Source organism: Bacillus rossius, chromosome 5 (genome assembly GCF_032445375.1).
Source record: "Bacillus rossius redtenbacheri isolate Brsri chromosome 5, Brsri_v3, whole genome shotgun sequence".
Classification (NCBI taxonomy): domain Eukaryota; kingdom Metazoa; phylum Arthropoda; class Insecta; order Phasmatodea; family Bacillidae; genus Bacillus; species Bacillus rossius.
Genome location: NC_086333.1, coordinates 84,833,628 through 84,854,660, shown reverse-complemented (window position 1 = coordinate 84,854,660; position 21,033 = coordinate 84,833,628). Strand labels below are relative to the sequence as shown.

The 21,033-nt window shown below is 37.4% G+C and overlaps 1 protein-coding gene across 2 annotated transcripts in view; it reads right to left on the bottom strand.

The window, feature by feature from the left end:
- Positions 1 to 21,033, bottom strand: part of LOC134532186 (nonsense-mediated mRNA decay factor SMG8) — a 47,635-nt gene that overhangs the window by 8,392 nt on the left and 18,210 nt on the right. Inside the window, exons 9-14 of one of the 2 annotated variants that reach the window (XM_063368592.1) lie at positions 13,891 to 14,120; positions 9,726 to 9,938; positions 6,816 to 6,931; positions 4,509 to 4,628; positions 3,261 to 3,492; positions 399 to 493 (exon numbers count right to left, since the gene is read on the bottom strand). In XM_063368592.1, the coding sequence (XP_063224662.1) occupies positions 399 to 493; positions 3,261 to 3,492; positions 4,509 to 4,628; positions 6,816 to 6,931; positions 9,726 to 9,938; positions 13,891 to 14,120 (1,006 nt within the window). Of the gene's footprint in view, positions 1 to 398; positions 498 to 3,260; positions 3,493 to 4,508; positions 4,629 to 6,815; positions 6,932 to 9,725; positions 9,939 to 13,890; positions 14,121 to 21,033 lie in introns of both variants that reach the window. The other variant, XM_063368593.1, reaches the window with a different exon arrangement.

Genomic DNA, 21,033 nt, shown 5'->3' with positions numbered 1-21,033 from the left:
CTTATTCAGCTCTCATGATTAGTGCTTGTTCAATTACGTAGTAGTGATGTGTGGCTATACTTAATTTTGTGTTTGTTAATAGGTCAAAGGCATAACATATATTGTGCTACGCAGAACAAAAATTTTATGATAAAATACTTATTTTTTATCTTATCTACCAACTTACACCGTGTTTATTAACAAAAACTATTCATTCGATTTTGTTATTCAATTACATGCCTATGTGTATTTGACAGTTAATGAATGCACACTATGAGGAACGCAGCTTGCCCATTTAAGCATCAACATGAAAAACAGTTGTTTTCTTTAGTTGCAGTACGCCCAGAACGAGACAGGGAGCACGGCTCTGCGCAGGGTCAGGCGCTGCGCGGACACGAGGGGGGCGCAGGAGGAAGTACCTTTGCTGGCGACCTTGGTCTTGCGCCCGCGCAGCGCGCCGTGCTGGCCTGGTCCGGGCTTGTGGCGGTACTGGTCGCCCACGGCCGGCCACGCGCTGCCTGCAAGCGTCACACACGACACACGACACACAGGCCACCGCCCCCCCCCCCCCCCGCACCCCTGCACACGACCCACACCACGGACATCGGGCACATCAGTCGCTGCCTGCTCACAGGAACCACGACCCCAATGCAAGTAAAACATTGAAACGTTATCCCATTTTGCTTGATGGTTTGAATGGTGCTAGAAACAATATTGAAACAAAAAACACAAGCTGTGTCAGTCCCCCCGGTGCACACGGGACCTTGCCAGCGCCTGGAGGCACCCCTATCGGGCTCCGAGGAGGGGTGAAGCCCTTCATCCCACAACCTCCTCCGGCCAGGATGTAGGTCCTTCGGCCGCGAGGCGCCCCGTACTGCGCTCTCTCGCTGACCGCCTCCAAACATCCGGTCACCGCCTACCGTCCGACGTCGTCACCGCCATGGGCGACACATACTGTCAATTATATTTTTTTTGACGTGACAATGTCTAATAAATCAATGAATGCCGGCTGCACGCACAAAAAAGTGTCCCGTTACACACATTGTCCCGTTATGCTGTGTCCCGTTACGCTCATTGTACGCTTGCGCCGCATCTATCTCTCTTCCACTCGATTGGAACAACCATCGATTTGACTTTTTCGAGGCACATTAAACTTCAAACACTCCCATTCGTTTCCTACTTTTCCTATCATCGTCCTATCCTTAACAGAATAACACAGATTGGAAGAAGTTAAATAGCAAACATGTATAAAAGTTATAGTTAAAATAATCTGTTCGTTAAAGTAATAAACATATTTGAATTAATGAGAGCAAATAAAAGTAAATTTATCAATTAAATTGTAGATTTAATTTCACTCCTTCTTTGTATCCATACAAAATAGTGATAATTCAATAAAAATGATTCAATTTTATTCATAAAAGTAAGCAATCATTTCATCAATTATTTTGTTATGACGTTGTTACGTTAAACTATCGTCCGTAAACCGACTTTACAGACAACCAATTTTTTTTCTGTTAAATTTTATCATCGCTGTAGAGAAACTTTATAGGTATGTTTTTTTTTAATTAATTCAAACATTACTCTAATAAATCAATTTTTATGTTTTATTTGGTTAAATTATATTTGTACTAACAAATTTATTTGTTAAGTCAATATCTCTATGAGTGATTGTCATATCATCACAAAATGATCTATTAAACAAAACAAAATAGTACTGTGGACTAAATAAAATACTTTGTTTGGAATGTTTAGTTGAAGTTCTAGTTCGATCTAAAAAGATTGATTGGTGAGCAGTGTAGTAAAGACTATGTATGCTAAAGATGAATTACACCTAAAACCACCAGACTATTACAAGATTATGGTATGAAATTAAGAGACTTTTAAGTTTATTGTCAATGTCAAAAAAACATAATATTTGTGAAATATGGTTGAGAATTATGTAAAGGATATCAATGTTAATTAGGACGTATGAATTACTCATAGAATCATCTGTAGTTTCCAGACTACATTGTGGAGTGTATAATTTTGAAGAAATTATCGTCCTAGATTCGACTGGGTCTTGGCTTTGGAGTGGAGACTGTTTAGCTCTACTTTATTTGATTAAACCATTCAACGAGTCTACAGACTTGTGTGTGAAGTGTGGAAGTAAAGTCCAGATAAATAATTTAGATAATTCATATATTTTCTGGCGAAGAGATTGCGTCACGCAGCAGACTGCATATGTCAACCAAAGGATAGATGTTGACTTCAGACGGTGATATTGTGGACAACTTAGGTGCAGTGTGCACGTCTTCAAGGAATGAATAGTACAAGATATCGTCGTTCCCGAGTGCCAGTAAGCATCGTACCTGCGGCTAAGCCCGTTGGTTGACAAGCATCAAGGTCCCGGGCATCCCGTGATGATCCACTGAGAGTAGGAACTGATTATTGTCCACGACAAATTGGTATGTTTCTGTAATGTTATTGTGTAATATGTATGCTATAAGTGTTACTATTTGTGTAAATTGCTGAGATAAGGGGGCTGAGAAGGGGCCTGCCTCGCCCTTCCAGCCTCACGAGAAGACACGTATGACACATATGACACAATCTTAAGCCAAACAAGCTAAGTAAGAATTAACCAAATACAAAAATTATTCTTGAAACCACCAAATTTTATTGAAACAAATATTTGCTTGGAAAAGAGTGACACTTGTAATCAAATAATGTAAGTTAAGAAGATTAAGTTTTATTATATCTAGTGAACAGAACCACTGTTCCATACTACAATTTTACTGTGTATGTGCAGTGAATGAACTACTGTACTGTACACCCTGAGTGCACATCCTGCACTGATCGAGCCGCTCGCATCCAGATGTTTCAGGTGGTTCAGGCACTTGATCTCCTAGCCTCACCTCCCGGGACACACACAATGTGCAGAGCTTCAGAAGAACCCACGCGATTTGAAAACTACTCAACATATCAGGATGCTGTCTGATCACGAAAAGCATTTAAGAATGCGCTGAGAGCAGATGGGTAGTTCTGTTTCACAATTTATTTATTTTTTACTTTATTTTTAGAAGAGCGAAAAAGGCTAAAATGTAATTCCATTTTTACACATGAAAAGTCAGGTAATGATTCTTGAAAGCACCCAAAGACCTTGCATTACACCTTTAACTTCATTTCTCCACCAACTGCCGCTCATATCTCATAGTTTTCTATGCACGACAGCAAGACTGCGAGCCAGCTCAGAGGCGTGGCACTAGCACGACTGAACTGCTAGTGGTTATCGCTACGGGGCACACCTGTGGTGGCGCAGACGGACCGTCACGTCCCAGGGCAGCAGGTAGGCGGAGCCACCCAGCATGCCCGCCTGCTGCTGGTCCTGCAGTCCCAGGTTGTGGGAGTAGAGGCTGGAGGGCCCCAGACACACCAGCGACCACGACGGGAACTGGGGGAGCAGCCCCGCGGGGGAGTCTGCGTGCAGCATGCCGGGCAGGTACTCCGTGGTGGACGGCTGCCGCACCAGCGTCTTGTCTGCATCGTACCAACACTTACTACATACTGTATTTCTATTCATCGCTTGATCTCTCAATCTATAAACATACAAAATCTTAATATTTGAAGAAGACTTACTGCATTAATAACATCCTTTAAATAATTTAACTGTTTATTGATAACAAGTATAACTAAAAACTGTATCACTGTCTGAACACTTCATATCAAAACTAAGGGTTTCGCCACGCCTCAACCATTTTAAGTCTTGCTACCATTTTTACGGTAACTTTTCTACAAAGATGTATATGGTGATGACATTGGTTTCCTCTGCATCATAAAAGACCACAAATTCAAATATAGATCTAATAAAACATGGCATTAAACACCTAAAACTACGAACAATTCACGTAAAGAGTAACGCCATGTTACTTCTGATGATTCAACATACCAAAATCATTTACCCCAGACCAAAGATCTAGCTGCAACTTTATTACATGTGTTAAACTATACCTTGAGGTAAATTTTTCACGTAAAGTACAGGAGATACAGCCATATCTATGGCTTTGGGGTAAATGTTTTGGAGCTGTTTAACAGCTCAGTGATGTCATGGTGCCACACATAATGGGAGTTGTTCGCCATCAGACACCCCCATGTAGTTTACCAGTAGAGTAAAATTAAAAATTTACATGAACTTAATTTAATTTGAAATCATTTTCCCGAATATTGCAAATGTCCATGGACAACACTGTTATTCCGCCAATCCGTTTCAATGTTCAAAATATCTGTAGAATTTGATAAAATCAGTAAAAACGGCAGGCCTGAAAATTTTTTTAGCTGAAGCACAGCCAGAAAAACACCTTTCAACTATTACAAATGACTACACATTAAAAAATATTTTGTCTCTTACATGTCAATGAATGAAAGAAATCACCATGCAGATCAGTAAAATTACTCTTAAAAAGTTTCCAATGAACCTGAATTTTTTTTCACCTAGGATGCAGTAAAACTTTGTGAAAGGGTTTATTGTACTTGAAATAAGAAAATGGTGCACTCACCTTTGACGGACTCCTCCGAGTCAGACACGTGTATGACGATCTCCTGTCCGTCCTGGCTCGTGTGGGGGGCCTCGTCAGCCGCACCATCGCTGGGGCCTGACTGTCCCGACACGAACCCCACTGCAACCAGCAGGACCCGCCGTCACGCCCAGCGCGCTCTCCGTCCACGACAACAGAGCAGGGCCGTCTTCACATACTCCAATCTCATTCCCATCTTGTAGGTTCAAGACTCCTGTATCCATGGTCTCAGTTTAGAAACAAACACCCTTCATTTACTCCCATGACTAAACACTTTCCTACTCATTACATATTTCTCCCTGGTTCCTTAAAAGTGGGATATGCCTTCCCCAACACCGGCCCCTTTAATCCTCAGGCGATGCGGGGTGGAGTCACTCACATTTTCTCTTCCTATTTTCAGAAGTATGTTTCGCACTACCCTTCAAAATTAAGGTTTGGGTTTTTTCAGTAAGCTAATTTCCATGCTGTTCCATTTGCTTTGTTGGGGGTACGACAGTTAAACTGACCATGTGCTCCTCCAGTCTACTAGCCTTTTGACATAACCTTTGAAGCTCTAGCAGGTCTTGTATGTTCTCCGACTAGCTGAATTTGAGTAATGAAAAAGTGCAATGTTGAGTTTAGGTTGAGATTATTTCATACTGCAAGAGTGTTATAGGTTGACGGTGTGTCTTTCTTGTGTAGGGCTGCTGTCATGTGTATGCTTTTGGTAACTTTACTTAACGTGCAGTTGTAAACTTGAATTGTTCTAAGTTACGGGATGTTATGAATAGCTATGAGAATAGCACTTTGAAAGGTAGCCAGGTGATCTTTTACAATAGATTTCACAGTCTGCAATGAGGTACGTCATAAACCTGACTGACGGCTCTAAGTTATTTGATATGAAATGCACACTAATTCTAGTGAATTGTAAGACATGATTTTCTGGTGGTAATTTTGTATTGTAAAGGCCTAAATTTTATGGTCTTTTAACCATGGGCTAAGAGTTAATAATTGGTAAAGTATCTAAAGTTATTTGAATAATTATTTGTAACACTTGAAATATGTAAGGTAAAACATTAATGTTTAGATGCAGCCATGATGGATATCATATAAGGGAAACACAATTAATATTGTTTCATGTGATTACTGTGTATAAGTAACATCTTCAACATTACACGTTTTTAGCTTTGCATTGCCTGTACATGCATTGAATAACCTATACATGTTAAATGTATTTTTGAAGATAAGGTCATCCATATACAGCTATTTCCTATACATAATAAGTTCAAATATTAACATGATTTTACCCCTTGTTTGTTACATGTACTTGAATAAATTAACAATATAAAATTAAACTGCACTGGAGCGCAGCTCACTCCTGAAACACATCCACACTCCAGCCGAACTGACCTCTGACATGCATGCCGGAGGCTGCGGAACTGTGGATGCTCATGGATGTGGGGCTCGCCAGAAGAAAAGACAAGTCAGAAAAAAACAGTACTGGAGGAACGTAGAGGCCGCACTTCAAAGCACCAACAAGGGCTGTAGTTTTGTCGTGGAAAGTTGCATTTGACAGCTGAGAAATCTCATACGAAAAAAAAAACAAACAATAATGTTGGGTAGTTGCATCTAAAAAACTGGTCAAAATGGAAACATGAAGATTGTGTGTATTGCCACTTGGAACATCCTTTCTCCCTATCTGTCAATAAACATTAAATACTAGCAATTATGTATTTGAAAATAAAATTAATTCACACCGGCAGGACAACATCTGCCGGGTTATGCTAGTGAATATACTGTGTGTATGTGTGTGTGTATGTGTGTGTATATATATATATATATATATATATATATATATATATATATATATATATATATATATATATATATACACACACACACACACACACACACACAGAGCAGCTCTGCAGGTTTATAGCATCATCTAAGTGGAAATTGTAAGAGACTATTTTAACTAAACAATATTCATTTACTCGTGATGTTAATGTTATACATATTAAAAACCAACTTAGGAGATTTATTTAGGCACATAAACAACTTCACATTGCTATATTAAAATTTAATTTTTTTGGGTAAAAAAAACTTGCATAAGGATCATACACTTTTTTCACACTAAAAAAAGCATAAAACTTCCAACTCATACTGAACATCATTTTTTTTTCTTTTCCAAAGACCAAAATCTTAAGAAATTAAAAAACTGTTTTGACTTTGCTACATTTCATGATTCACATTTAACTTCGGTGTTCCACGGTGTATTAACATGTGTTTTGATGTTAAAACACAGCTCACCCAGGCTGCAGCCCGACGTGTTGCCCTGAGGGGTGGCCACAGTGAGCTCCCGCCCTTCCTGCCGGGGGACGTCCCTCGCCCCGCTCCTGGGCGCCCCTGGGAACAGCTGCGCGGCCCTGCGCACACACCGCACGGCGACGCTCTTAGCTCCCCCTCCCCCGTCCCCGCTGGCTTCAAGCACCCCCTGCTGATCAGTTCAGATTCCCTATTCTATTATGGAGGCAGCAAGGCATTAATATTCATGCACAATTTTTATTTCTAGAGATATGCTAAACAAATGCCAAAAATTATATTTCAATGAAAAGTGAATTTATTTTATAAATATTTAAAATTATTTCATTTCCTTAATCTATATTAATACTTAATTAAACTGTTTACATTATTTATGTTGAGTATGAACACTCTCTAACCTCATTCTGGCACCATGTTGTTCAAGCTACTTACAAAAAAAAATAGGGGAATGGCATTCAGATAGTCAAGTTTAAGTTACACTTGAAACAATTGAAAGTCATCACAGACTTATAAATAATCTTTAAGCAATAGCCTACATAAAAACCTTCCTATTCTTTGCTAAACGTCATGCACTGACGCATGTGCAGCAGCTCTCGGCTGGAAAGAAGACACAAGTCTACATACAGTGACTACTGTATTTAAAAAAATGTTATTTATTTGATATGGCTACACAATACCAAATTTTCCTAAATTAGTTAACCACCAAATCATAAACCATTTGGACCCCGAAACACACATTAGGCACAAATACTGTTACTATTCAAATGTTTTAATCTCAGCACATTTCAAACCAACCATGCTGTAACTACCCATGCTTAAAAAACCCAGAGATTTCAGAAACACTTATTGGTAATGAGTGTGTGGGATCCAGAAATTTGGGAAAGGTTTTGGGATGACTAAGGGGTTTTCCTGTCAGGAGAGAAAACAATATTCCTGAGATTGTTGGGATTTTTTTAGGGTTATTTATATGGAGGGTTTTTATTTTTCACTACATTCAACGAGCCATGTAAATTTAGGTAAAACTAATACATAAAAAAAATGATTTATCATGGTTATTCAGAGACATAACTAACAACATCCTACATTATCGGCTAACCGCATTTCACTGGAAAAAGTTAAAAAATACGAGGGTTGTAAATAATGTAGTGGCAATGAAGCCCAGAAAGTCGCAGAACATCGGGCATGCGCAAACAGGATAACAGGCAGTGAGGTGACTGTTGTCGATGTGTAGAGCACATAAAACATAGAACAAGTAGAAGGGGTATTTGCTGCGTGGTGTTGAAGTAGACAGGGTTATTTCTACCACTCTAAAAAATGTTTACAATACATTATCAGCGGTCATGGACTAAAACAGAGGTTGCCCATGGCAAAAATGCATCATAATGTTATCAAGGATTATCTGAAGACTGTAGTGTGAATGTGTTACCATGTAGGATGGTTGCACAATGGGTCAAAGCATTTCGTGCTGGTCAGACCGAGACTGTAGATTTGCACCGCTCAGATTGGCCATCTATTTCTCAACATCACGTTGACATCATGTGAGTGGTCTCCTTTCATAAACCGTCGATGGACTGTCCAGGAAATATCCGCGAAGTTGGGCTCAGTCATGAAACAGTGTGTCACATACTGAAGGAAAGACTTAACATGAGGAAAATTGCATCCCGCTGGGTTCCACATCGACTCACTGACATACAGAAATGGCAACGGTATGCACTGCCTGGTAGCCACCTCGACAGATACCGCAATGACGGAGACAGATTTCTGCAGCACATTGTCACCATTTATGAGACATGGGCTCGAGCCTATGAGCTTGAATTAAAATGTCAATCCAATGAATGACGTCACCGAGGTTCGCCACGTCCACAGAAGTATCATCAGGAACCCAGTCAAATGCTGATTGTGAATACTACAAGGGTGTCATTCTTACGCATGCTGTGCCTCAAGCAGAAACTGTCAACGCAGTCTACTATTGTCGATTTCTACAGCACAATCTGCGCCCGGCTATTCGGCGCAAACGTCCACGTTTATTGCGAGACAATCTCCCTATCGTGATGAATGAAAATGTTCGTTGCCATGTTGCACACAAGCTGTAAGTGATCTTTTGCGACGGTGTTTGGGAGGTGTTGGTACACCCTCAGTACTCACCTGACATGAGTCCTTGTGACTACAACCTCTTTCCTAAGTTGAAAGAACCCTTTTTGAGGCATCCAACTTCCCGACGTGCTGTTTGTGAAACGAGCAGTAGGACGCTCCGTCGCTGACATCAACAAACCACACCTTGCCAACGGTAGCCTATGGCTTCCTGATATCTGGCAAAAGATCCACGACTGTGCTCGTGATTATATTGAAGGAATATGTATAATGATTGTTTGCTTGTACATTTATTAGTCTATCTTTACAGGTATGTTACCATTACTTTATTTTCAACACTTGTATTAAAACTGTCAGCAGACTGATGAGGCCTTATATTATACGTGTCTGTAAAACCCACAACACTGTGCCCACCCTGTGGAAACTTGTACGGATCTGGTAGAAAACATTCAGCTTCAAACGTAAGGAATAAATACTCAGTTATCCTGACATGATAAAACATAGCCCCATCCTCCAACTTCAGTGATTGTGGTCAGATGATTATTTTGACAGCTCAGGCTATTACATTTCCTCGAGGGTTAAGGGTCGCTTCACAGCGTGAATAAAGCATGGGAAGCTTGTTCCTTTTACCCCAGCAGGCGTACACAGAGCATATAAATTAAAGCGAGATTAATCATACATAAAAAAATAAATAATTATGGAATAGTTTTAATAAGTTTCACTAGCAATTTAAAGCTACTCAGTATGCACCCTCCAAAGGTTGTGCCGGTCTTAAGGAGCGTATGGAAATGAACTCCCGCAGCGCACCTGAAGTCCTGCGTGCTGGGCTGGAACACGGGGAAGGACAGGCTCTCGAGGCCGCGGCAGCCGCACTCCTCGGCCAGCAGCGTGTAGTAGTCGTGGTTGGCCGAGCGGGCGGAGTAGGGGTCCTCGCGCGCGCCCTGCTTGCGCCCGCAGTTGCAGGCAGACACGTAGCGCGCGCCGCTGCTGTGCTCCGTCACGGGCAGCTGCGTCAGGTCTCTGCGCAGCGTGCCGTCACAGTTGGCAGCCCTCCAGAGAACAACTTCCCATGGTTTACATCCTTCACACATAAGTACAGTAGAACCCTGTTATAATGTTTTTCAAGGGAGCACAAGAAAAAAAACATTATAAGCAGGAAAATGTTATAAGCAGGAAATCTCAATTTAGCACTTAACAATGTTCGAGCTTTGTACCAATGGACTCACAAAGCTATGTAAACAACTTTAATGTTAAAACCAAAGATAGTATACTTGATACATGAATTTTCTGAAACAAGCCAACAATTTTTCAACTTCGTCTTTTCCCCTGGTTAAATTTTGTTTGTCTTTAAAGATACACTGCCACATTTTTTTTTGTAAAATTGTCTCACGATTCATGATGACAACATTCAGAGTGAGAACGTCTACTCCTTCGCCACCTGAAAATGTTTAATTTTGGGATTCCTACGTATGAAGGAAAAAAAATTATTTGTAAGCAATAGAAAACACTTTTAGTTATGCCCTCGCTCAATGGTTGGCAACTTAAATATCGTAGGACTATGTACGTGCATCTGAATACCCACTGGAATGGCAAGGAAGAGAAGAGTTGACTAAGGGTGCCAACTGACACGTAACTATGAACATTATGTACCTTCAGTATATTGCATAAAATTGTATTTTAACAAACTTCATGTATTGTATGGCAGTGATTGTAAACATAAACATACATAAAGGAAACTTTTTATCGTAAGTGTTCGAATAATTTGGTTTTAAAACATTTTTTCCCCATTTATAGAATGTTAGAAAGCAAACATTATAAGCAGGAAATCACACTATTTATGAACGTTATATGCAGGAAATAAATACATTGTCCTTATGGGGTAAATATTGGGACTTTAAAAATATGACATTATAAGCAGGAAAAAATGATATGCAGGAACATTATAACAGGGTTCTACTGTATTGTAAATGTGCAATAATGTAAACATGTAAACTGTTTAAATATTAAAATAAAAATTTTACAGGTTGAATTTTTCTGTAAAACTTTAATTTATGGCTCTTAGCTCATATTTTAAATTATTTCTGATTCTTGATATCTAGATTTTGATTTGAGCCACTCTTTTAACAATCAATTTTACGATTTGATCCATCACTAATTTTAATCATTGTGTGAGGCACAGTCAAACAATACACAATATCATACGCTCACACTGAATACTTTTAAAACATGCTGAAATGAAAAAAAAATTAATACTGTATTGTTTTCCAATGATTCTGTAGCAATACCTCAACAGATTTCTCCAATCAAAGGCATTTTTTCTGGTCAAGTTTCAATTCAATGTGTAACGGGGCATATGCCCATTACTACAGCAAAAACCTTTGATTGGAACAAACAATCTGAAGTGAACTTTCCAAGAGACCAGAAGTAACACAGGATGTCCATGAAAGAAAGTCCCAGTTTCAATGGTATATTGTAACAGTTTAATTTAGACTATTTTAAACAAATCATAAGGTACACTAACCTAGTTTTTCTTACAAAAATATTTAATATGTGCACCTTTAGCTATATGGCACACATCCAACCTAATGTCCAATTCTTCCCACAATTTGATTAACAAGTACGGAGTTGGAAGCAATAGCCTATTCAATTCTGTGTCTCAATTCTGGCAAATCATTAGGTCTTTTATAAATCCCCAAAGGAAAAAATCGCATGGCATTATGTCAGGTGAACTTGGAGGCCAGCGTCTGACCATTACGACCAATCCAACGGTCAGGGACTTGATCATTCAACCATTCCAATAGGGAAGAGGCTCCATCCTGTTGCCAAATAAAGTTTACAGGTTCACCCACTACTGTTTGGGGAAATAACGCTCATGAGTCACCATTCTGTGTAGGTGGCGCTGCAAGCGAGAAAGCAACGAAGCAATACTCGTGCATGCATTTATCTAAAACTGTTTGAGTTACTCTTTAATTGTGACCTTGAACCAACACTCTACAATACTTACAGTTGTTACTATTAAAATTTATAACTGAGACATTCTTTTATGGACTAACTGTATTATGAAGCTATAAATTTGTAATATAAAACTACGTGGAATTATCAATGTTGATTCAAGAAGTATAAATAATAACTATCAGCAATATGTACCTAAACACTGAACTGATGTGCATCGTTAGTAATAGTTACTCTAAATAGCAAAATTTGAGTTGGAATTGAAGAATAACTTATTAAAGAAACAGGATATTACAAGCCGAACAGTTCATAATATTGTGACAAAGACATTTTTTAATTAACTTAAGTCAAGCTTTAAAATTGAATTTAAATAAAATGTTAAATGACAAGGGGCGACCCTTCTGCGGGTACATACGGTACGTAACCACAATCATGCAGTCGCAGATATCAATTTTAGAGAAGTTAATGCAAATAAATAAGTAATTTCTGTACAACAGAAATGATTTCTTTCTGCTGCAAAGCACATAAGTGTACCTGCTACTAGTGTTACATTTGAGAGACTTTTCAGCACATTTGGAATATTTTATGGCACTAAAAGACACTCATTGAAAAATTAAGAATGTTTTCTTAATAAAAATCTAAGAATTTTATAATCAATGCTAGTTTAATTGAATGTTTTCAGAGAGCCAATGTATGGCTATGTAAATTGTGTTGATTTGTTTATTGTAAAATGTTAAATGACAGCAAACTTTAGGTAAGCACTCGTTTTTGTAATTATATTACTCTGGCTGGTTTGAAAAAAAGAAATCCCATTTAGTTCATATTAGATTATCATTCATTTAAATTAACTTTTTCTTACCAAAACTAAAACAATTGTGCATTTGCATTGCATGCAATCTGTGAATTGGCAACAGTTGAATTGTTTTAATAAAATTTCTTGGACATATTTCATTGCAGTTTTGCACATTTATGAATTTTTTCCATAACAGCAAAATAAGAAATAAAAAAGAAAAATAAACCCACAGAAAAGAAGCCTAAATGAGCTGATGTAAACAGACAGACCAAATGATGAACCTAAACATCAGCTGATTTAGGCTAGTTTTCTGTGGGTTTATTTTTTCATATTTTATTTCTTATTTAGCATTTATGAATTTTTCCCATGACAAACTGTGCAAAACTGCAATGGCATATGTCCAAGAAATTTTATTAAATCCAAATTCCTCATTGCATGAATTATTTAAAGAATGTAATTGAATCGGCAGAGAGATATATCAGCAATATTTTGTGAATCGGTACAGCTCTAACTGACAGCGACCGGCTGATATTAACATTTTCTGTGTGATCTCAGCTGTAAGGCTGGGTTTATAAACTACGCAAAGTGGAATAAGGCAACACAAGCATTGTTCAACTTCCAACTTTCTAGCGTTTTCAACGGCCATATTCGAAGTGAAACGTTCCGAAAACATTTCAAAACGCAGCCGTTAAGTGCATTGAAGGCCCTTATAGTGTTTTTTTTTATTATAAACATGACGTTTTCAATTGCTGTACGTTCACACTGAGAAAGAAAATAACCTACACATTAAAACATATCTTTGAAACATATCTTTGAAACTTTCATGTGTATTCATGATGAACATGTATGAACAAAATAATCCTGGGGAGAAATTCTACCTTAAAGGTTAAATACAATGTAGGTAAATAAAATAAAAATATGCAAGCTAAAATATTGTGTTATAAAACAAAGTACGTTAAAACTGTGGGCTTTAAACCAAAGCAAATTTAAATTGTAAATAAAATATATAAATGAGGGTGGAAATGATGAACCAGATATTAAAATACATATTTGCCTTTAGGATTATGATGCCAGCATAGACTGGTCCTATCTAACTACTTCAAGCCAGTTTTAGGCTAGTGTAAAGAGCGTACACCTCTTTTCTGTGTTTTTGAGTTTTCTTTTAACAAACATATAATGACCCAGTAAACTCATCACCATGCACAGGTACATGAATGCGTGTAGCACCTGTCGGGGCCGTCTCCGCCCGCCTGCAGCAGGAGCTCCCCCCCGCCGGCGCCCTCCCCGCCCCCGCGGTGCAGGGGCTTGGTGCAGGGGTTCCCGGTCAGGCTCAGCACCTCGCACATCTGCCTGCCCGCGCGCCACAGGGCGTCGCACTGCCGCTCCAGCTGGGCCGCGCACTGCTCGAAGACCGGGCCCCGCGCGTGCAGCGCAAACACCGCCAGCGCGTGCCCCAGCTGCAACACCGCGCCGTCAGCCGTGTGTGCTTCCACAACCCGTCAGTAGAGACCTGCAAAATTCGTGGTTTCGATGGCCTTCAGGATAGACTGCACATACCCCTGTACACTCGGGCAAATAACGCCAGTTTATTGGCTGCCGACTTGTAAGTCGTCTCAGCTGGTTTGTCTGTGATTCGATCATTCTTTGGTTGAGGGTTTATAACTGGTTGAGTTTCATCCAGATGAACAGTAAGCCAATAGCAAAATTATCTAAGAGGTATATGCGTTTGAATTCTAGCTTATCACCGAATGAATCCGCGAATTTTGCAGGTCTCTACTCATCAGTCATCGTCTCTTTGAAATGGCTGGCCGCTGAGACATGTTCCTTCATCTTGTACATCAATATTAGAGTGTAACATACGAAGATGAATCAACACGGCCAAGTAAACCACTTACCTACCAGATATGATTTTATTATTTCAAGAGTTAATTTATATTTCAAATTAACACTCTAAATAGTATATAGAATCCTCTTGACTTTTTTTTTTTTGTTTTGTTCTGGTGTAACTTCAATGATTTCCCATATTTGTTCCAGTGATTACTAGTAATAATGTTAGTAATATATGTTTTACTCAAAGTTTAATACACTTAATGTTACAGATGGGACCAAATTAATTCAGTCAAACAAAACAAATTTTAAGAGAAAAATTGGCAATGCTACTTGTATTCATGGTGCCTCCTAAAAGTTATAAAAGAAAAAGAAAATAAAATATTTTGAGGTAGGCACAATTCAAATTACCCACAGACTAATAATAATGTAAACTATAGTAACACGCATGACTTGAACAGAACTTCTTAGAAAATGAAAATAAATTGGAAAATTTTTGTGTATTTGAGAAATATGTCATCATTAATATAAAAATTTGTTATTAATGTACGAGATGCAAGATTAAAAAATATAATACTAATTATTTTCCATCCCATTTATGTCAAACATTCTGGTACAAAAATCATGCTAAAAAAATTGTATTCAATGAATTTTCCAGATAAAAGATAAAATTTTTATAATTTAAGTAATGTTTTGTCAAATTGTTGATTTATTTCATGTTTTAAGTTATATTTTGGTACTAAATGGGGCATTAACTTGCATTTCAGTTTTATGTGTGTTTTTGTTCTGCTCTAAGGTGTTATTTCGGTTTTATCACATTTCACCATAACATCTTGTCTAGTGATAATTCAAATTGTCATGTTAATTAAGATGTTTATCAATTGAAATTTTTTTTTAAATACTACATACCACTACCAAAAACTTGGAATACATTGAAAATGACATTTATGAATAACCCCACATTTACCTACATGATAACATGTGTTTTAATATAACGTTTTTCCAACTTTTTTAATTCATCCATATAATACCTTGTATAAAACATAGCACCGTCATCAAAACTAAAATACACGGATGCAAACAGCTAGATGTTAAAAATTACACATCGATAGATCAGACAATATTTCCAGTTCTCTATAGGGTTTTTGTTTATGATCAGCAACCATTTGGGTGAGTGCTTCTACTCTGTGCTATTTTCCTTCTTTTTTTGTGTGCATGCTGTTTGTTTACAAAGGTAAAATTTTTGGAACCTTGATGAAAAATTTAAGTAAGGTTCACAATGGAACGGTACAATTAGTGTGATGCACAAACAGCTGGTGTACATTGTGGGCATGAGCCCGTCTCGTGAGAATTGAGAACTCAAGGTCATGGTTAGGGATCATCAAAGAAATATAGAAAAAAGAGGGATTGAGTAACACATTCGAGTCTACTTTTATGACTGTTTTAAATCACAAAATACTAGGCTTTTTTATAGTTATTCACTTTTTTATTTTAATTCTTTTGATACTTAAATTACTTACTATATGATAAAAATCTTTAATAGTTTACACTTTTTAATAATATTTAAATCATAATTGTATCTATTTTATCTCTGATAAGTGAATTTTTATAATATACTAAGTTTAAGATAAATCCAAAAATTTCTCATGCACACTTTATATTATCCGATGTATGAATATTTTTTTTTAGAAATATACTACCTATTGTAGCCGTTATCGAGGTGTGACTTCTGGAAAAATTTTTAATTTTTTTTTTGTTCCCTGCTCCATAAGCCTCAAAACCATCTTTTATATTTACACACACACACACACACACACACACTACATTTTTATAAACACGATAACTGCCGTAATTATTCACAAATCACTTCCAAACGTATTCATAAAATATGTATAGAAGTAGAAAATCTTGGTCGAGTTTGTTAATGGGCAATATCTGACCAAAGGGGTTGAAAAAAAGGAAGGTTTTTGAAAAACAGAAAAATCACTTTAACTCCCATAATATGAAAAATATCACATGTTTGGACGTATTATAACTCGTAGGATGCAGGGTTGGAAAAAAACTAACCAAAAAACCTTTTTTTTTGTTTGAACCAAGTTTTTTTATGGTTTAACACTTTGAGTGCTGGGCTTAATGATGGATTCCCTTCTAGAAAAACTGGCCATTTTAAGCCTTTTTTTATAATTTTTTGATAAAAAATTATTTTAATAATAATTGGGCACTAAACATTTTTTGAAAGTTTGTAACTTCTTCTACAAAACAAAATATATATGGGTACACATATTGAATAATTAATTTTTAGAGACATGTCTGAACAGAACCTTTTTTAGAAAATATAAACAATAAATTACAATAATAATTTTCACTGTATTCACAATGTGTCTATTGAATTTCACTGTTATCCACTTCAAAATATTTCTTTAGTCACCTACAGAATTGTATTATATTAGTACATTATGATGTATAGTTTTTTCTTGAATGGTACAAGAAAAACAAGGTTCAATACACATTGCAAGTTTGCACACACTACACTGCCATGTTGTGTCCTTGCGAATTGCTGTGCCAGTCCTTGATCTACCTGTTTCTGTCCTTCTTGAACTGGAATTTTCTCCAGAAAATGTTTCCCTGTGAGTCTAGCCAAACTAGCTCCAGAACGACTTGGCGCATCTTGTGGGTCCTCTTCAAACACAGCCAAGTCACTGGCAATCTGCTTCATAAAAGATGTAATTGATAATTTTCTTGGTTTTACCTGGTTGTACATAATACACGCATTAGAAATGCCAATAAAAATCATGTGAAATGCCAACTTCCTCCACCATTTCACAGATCTGTGGTTGAAAGCTCCATATTACATGCGCTGATCTGAAAGGTCAACACCAAACTTCTTAACATTGTAACTGACAACAGCAGCAGGTTTTATTTTCTCATTTCCCCTCCTGTCATTATATGTTATCATCTTAGCCTCATGTCATGTGGTGAGCATGAACACATCCCTTTTATCCTTCCAACAAAGCACCATCAAGTTTCCTTTCCTACGAAAAATTTGCTCCCCTCTTTGTAAAGTTGGAGTACGAAGTGCACGAGGCATACCAAGCCGGTTTTTTTGAACAGTTCCGACCAGTCCTGTCTGCTCTTTTTCTAGCTGCACAGCTAGGGAAGGACTTGTGTAATACCGGTCAGTAAATAGAGTGTGACCTTTTCCTGCCAAGTCATCTAGTAGTCGCATGACAACATCAGTAACTACATTGTCTTTGCCACAAAACACATCGTAGTTCCAAACATACCCTGTCTTTGAGTCGGATAGCATGTACACCTTTATCCCATAACGACTGGGTTTTTGTGGCATGTATTGTTTGAAGTACAGTCTGCCTCTGTAGGCACACATTCCTTCATCGATTGTAATGTCTTCTGCAACTTGAAATGATGTTCTACATTTCTGACGCAATAGTTCAAGGAGTGGGCACACTTTGTGCAAAGGATCAAACCCAGGTTCGCCTTTCTGTTGCATGTGCTCATTGTCATTCAAATGAAAATTTGCTAACAGTGATAAAAATCTATCCCTTGACATCAAATTAGGGCAAAAGTTGCAGGAAACCACTGGTGTAGTGCTCCAGTGGTCTTTCATATCAGGGCGTTCAGAAATGCTCATGTGAATAATTATAGCAAGAAACTTCTTTTCTTCTCCTAGAGATACAGGCTTCCAACTCGCTAACCTACTTTTGGGTGAGATTCGGTTGAGACGTTTTTTCTTGTTTATTTTTTGGCGAGCATACAAATTTGTTTGTTCTTTCATATGCTTGATAATATCTGTATTTATAAAATGAGAAAAAAAATCTAGTGGTGCACTGTCTTCATCCAAATCTGTTTCTAGCATAACTCCAGTTTCCCCTGAATACACATCTATTTCCGTCCATCCATCTTGCGAATCTGTTCATAACTTTCTGTTTTCTCTACTTCTGCTTCGTACTTTGCTGCCTCTTGTACCTCTGCTACAAGGTCTCCGCCTGCCTGTTCTACCTCTGCTTCGCCCTCTGCTTCGCCCCAACACCTGGTACTGAACCACTTCTAATACTCTCAGGTTCACTTTCAGAATAGTTTTCTTCATCACTGTCTGTGGAAAATAGTAAAGTGAATTAGGATTTCCATGTAACAAAGAAAAATTTCCTTATGATGAATTTCAATTACTATAGGACTTCATGCGAAATCACAAGCAAAATATGCATGTGCAACAAATATTGTTTCTGTACCAAGAAATGTAAGATTCTATATTATAGTTATGATTTCTACTAAACCATAGCGCAGCAATGTTCATATTTTTTTACTGTTGAAATTAGGAAAACTTATACATACATAAAATTTTTGATACCATGCATTATACTTTTTATTATTTTCATTACTATTCTTTTTAGTTTTCTATATACATTGATTGCACATCTGCACAGTCAATTGAAAACCCTATCAGGCCGATACATAAAAACCAATACATAAATATATCCTACCTGAATCTGTATAATCTGAAGATAAAAAAAATTCTGGATCCAGATCACTATCATCACATTCATTTCGTGAGTTACTTTCACTTGTATCACTTGACATTTTTGGTACCTTATTTATGTTTATTTACCACAATATTTATTTATTTACACACAGAAATCCCTAATAAATGTAACACCTACTATCTTTGGGAACACTGAAGATAGGAAAGCCCCTTTGGACTTTTCAAACCCACAGATTACAGGTAGAGAAACAGGGAAAGCCCCCAAAATAATTCCAACATATACATGTTAGTGCTTATAAATACAAAAGATGCTCCATTCAAAATAATAAATAAAAATAAAAAATAAAACGTACTTAGATAGTAATATTCAAAATTTAAAAAAAAAATTTTTGAATTTTTCCTTCTCTCATATCAAAAACAATTCTTACAAACATAAGAGCCTACTATCAGAAAACTGTACCGTTTATTTGTGTACAGCACTAAACTATCGTGTATGTGTAAGCCAGTATGTATAGTACGCAAAGCTGTAACAAATGTGTTTATTTCATAAACGTCGCGCAGTTGAGAACTACACTGCCACCTAGCATTCGTAGAATGAACTGTCAGGTTGTCCGAAGCAAAACAATCGATTCTATCGGGCCACATTTTCGATTCATATGCGATCTAGCGATGGAATTCAAAACTAAAATGAACAAAGGAACTTTTACTGGTAAAACGGCGGACGTAATACTACGACTAGCCAAAGGAAAGTATTTTTAGATCATGGACGTACCAGTACGTCCGTCGCATTTCTCAAAAGAAATCGAAGGACGTAAAATTACGTCCATAGCACTCAAAGTGTTAAACCAGTTATTTTTATTACATTAGTTATTTTGATTCTCAGCATGTTTCTGCCACTCATGTTGAACCAGAAAAGTTATATCATCAAAGAAATGAAGTCCAGCAAATCTGTACATCTGACTGGGGCTTACCACAGAAAGGGTATTTCCCCACAGGAGGAGGATTCTCCGTAGAATGGGTGTTTCCCCAAGAACAGTGGTTCACAGTACAGTCAGGGATTACCCACAGAATAGGAATTTATTTAATAATAAATTTATTTATTCCTCCTTTTTACACTCTATATAAAATTGACTAACTAATTTCATTTTACAGGAGTATTTAGCTGGGTATAATTCTCAACTCTTTCAGATAATTCAAAACTCTGTCAACTTTAAATTTAGTCAACAAAAGGCATCATAGTTAACACATAAAACTGGCTTCGTTCTGATTTTCATTATTTTGACAGCTTTTCTAGTGCCACTTTTGTCAGTACCTGTGATTCAAACCAAGCAAATATGAATAAAAATACTTAGTTTTTCCAGTGCAGAATAAAAACCACAGTTCATAAATCAAGGGTGTGAACAGTAAAAGTGCACACTCCATTAGTGTGCTCTCAGTCTCCTCCCGCTCCCGCTACGCATTAGTGCACCAAGGTACCTCGTCTCATCTTTCACACCCCTGCCAGACCAGGAAAACACTAACATGGCATAAGTGACACAGTTTAAAGGCAGAGCACGTAGATGACAGCGGTCAGAAAGACTTGGATGTACAGTGGAAGAAGAACCAGCCGCGCAGCACGGCTTATGGAGATTTTCCAATTAAATTATAACAGTTAAAAATACAAACCATTTAGATGATATCATTTTTGTTCATTATTAAATTTGCAAAACGTTTTACTTTATGCATTTTTCTCAACGAAAAACCTTTTTTGAGATTCTTTTGACTAGAAGGTTATAAAAAAGTAACATTTGTAAAATGAAATCCAATGAGTGTAGGAATTAGTGTAAAATAAAAAAATTAAAAAATGGTGATATATAGTGAGGTAAATGACCAAAACTGAATAAGCTAGTAGGCCAATTTTGTATCAAATAACCTCTTGCCTCAAGCTTACATTACTTTTCTTTGTTATATAGCATTAGTAAGTACAAGCAACTTAACATTATACACTAGAGTCCCGTTATAGCGAGGTGTCACGGTTCCGGGTTTGATCCTCGCTATAACCGTGT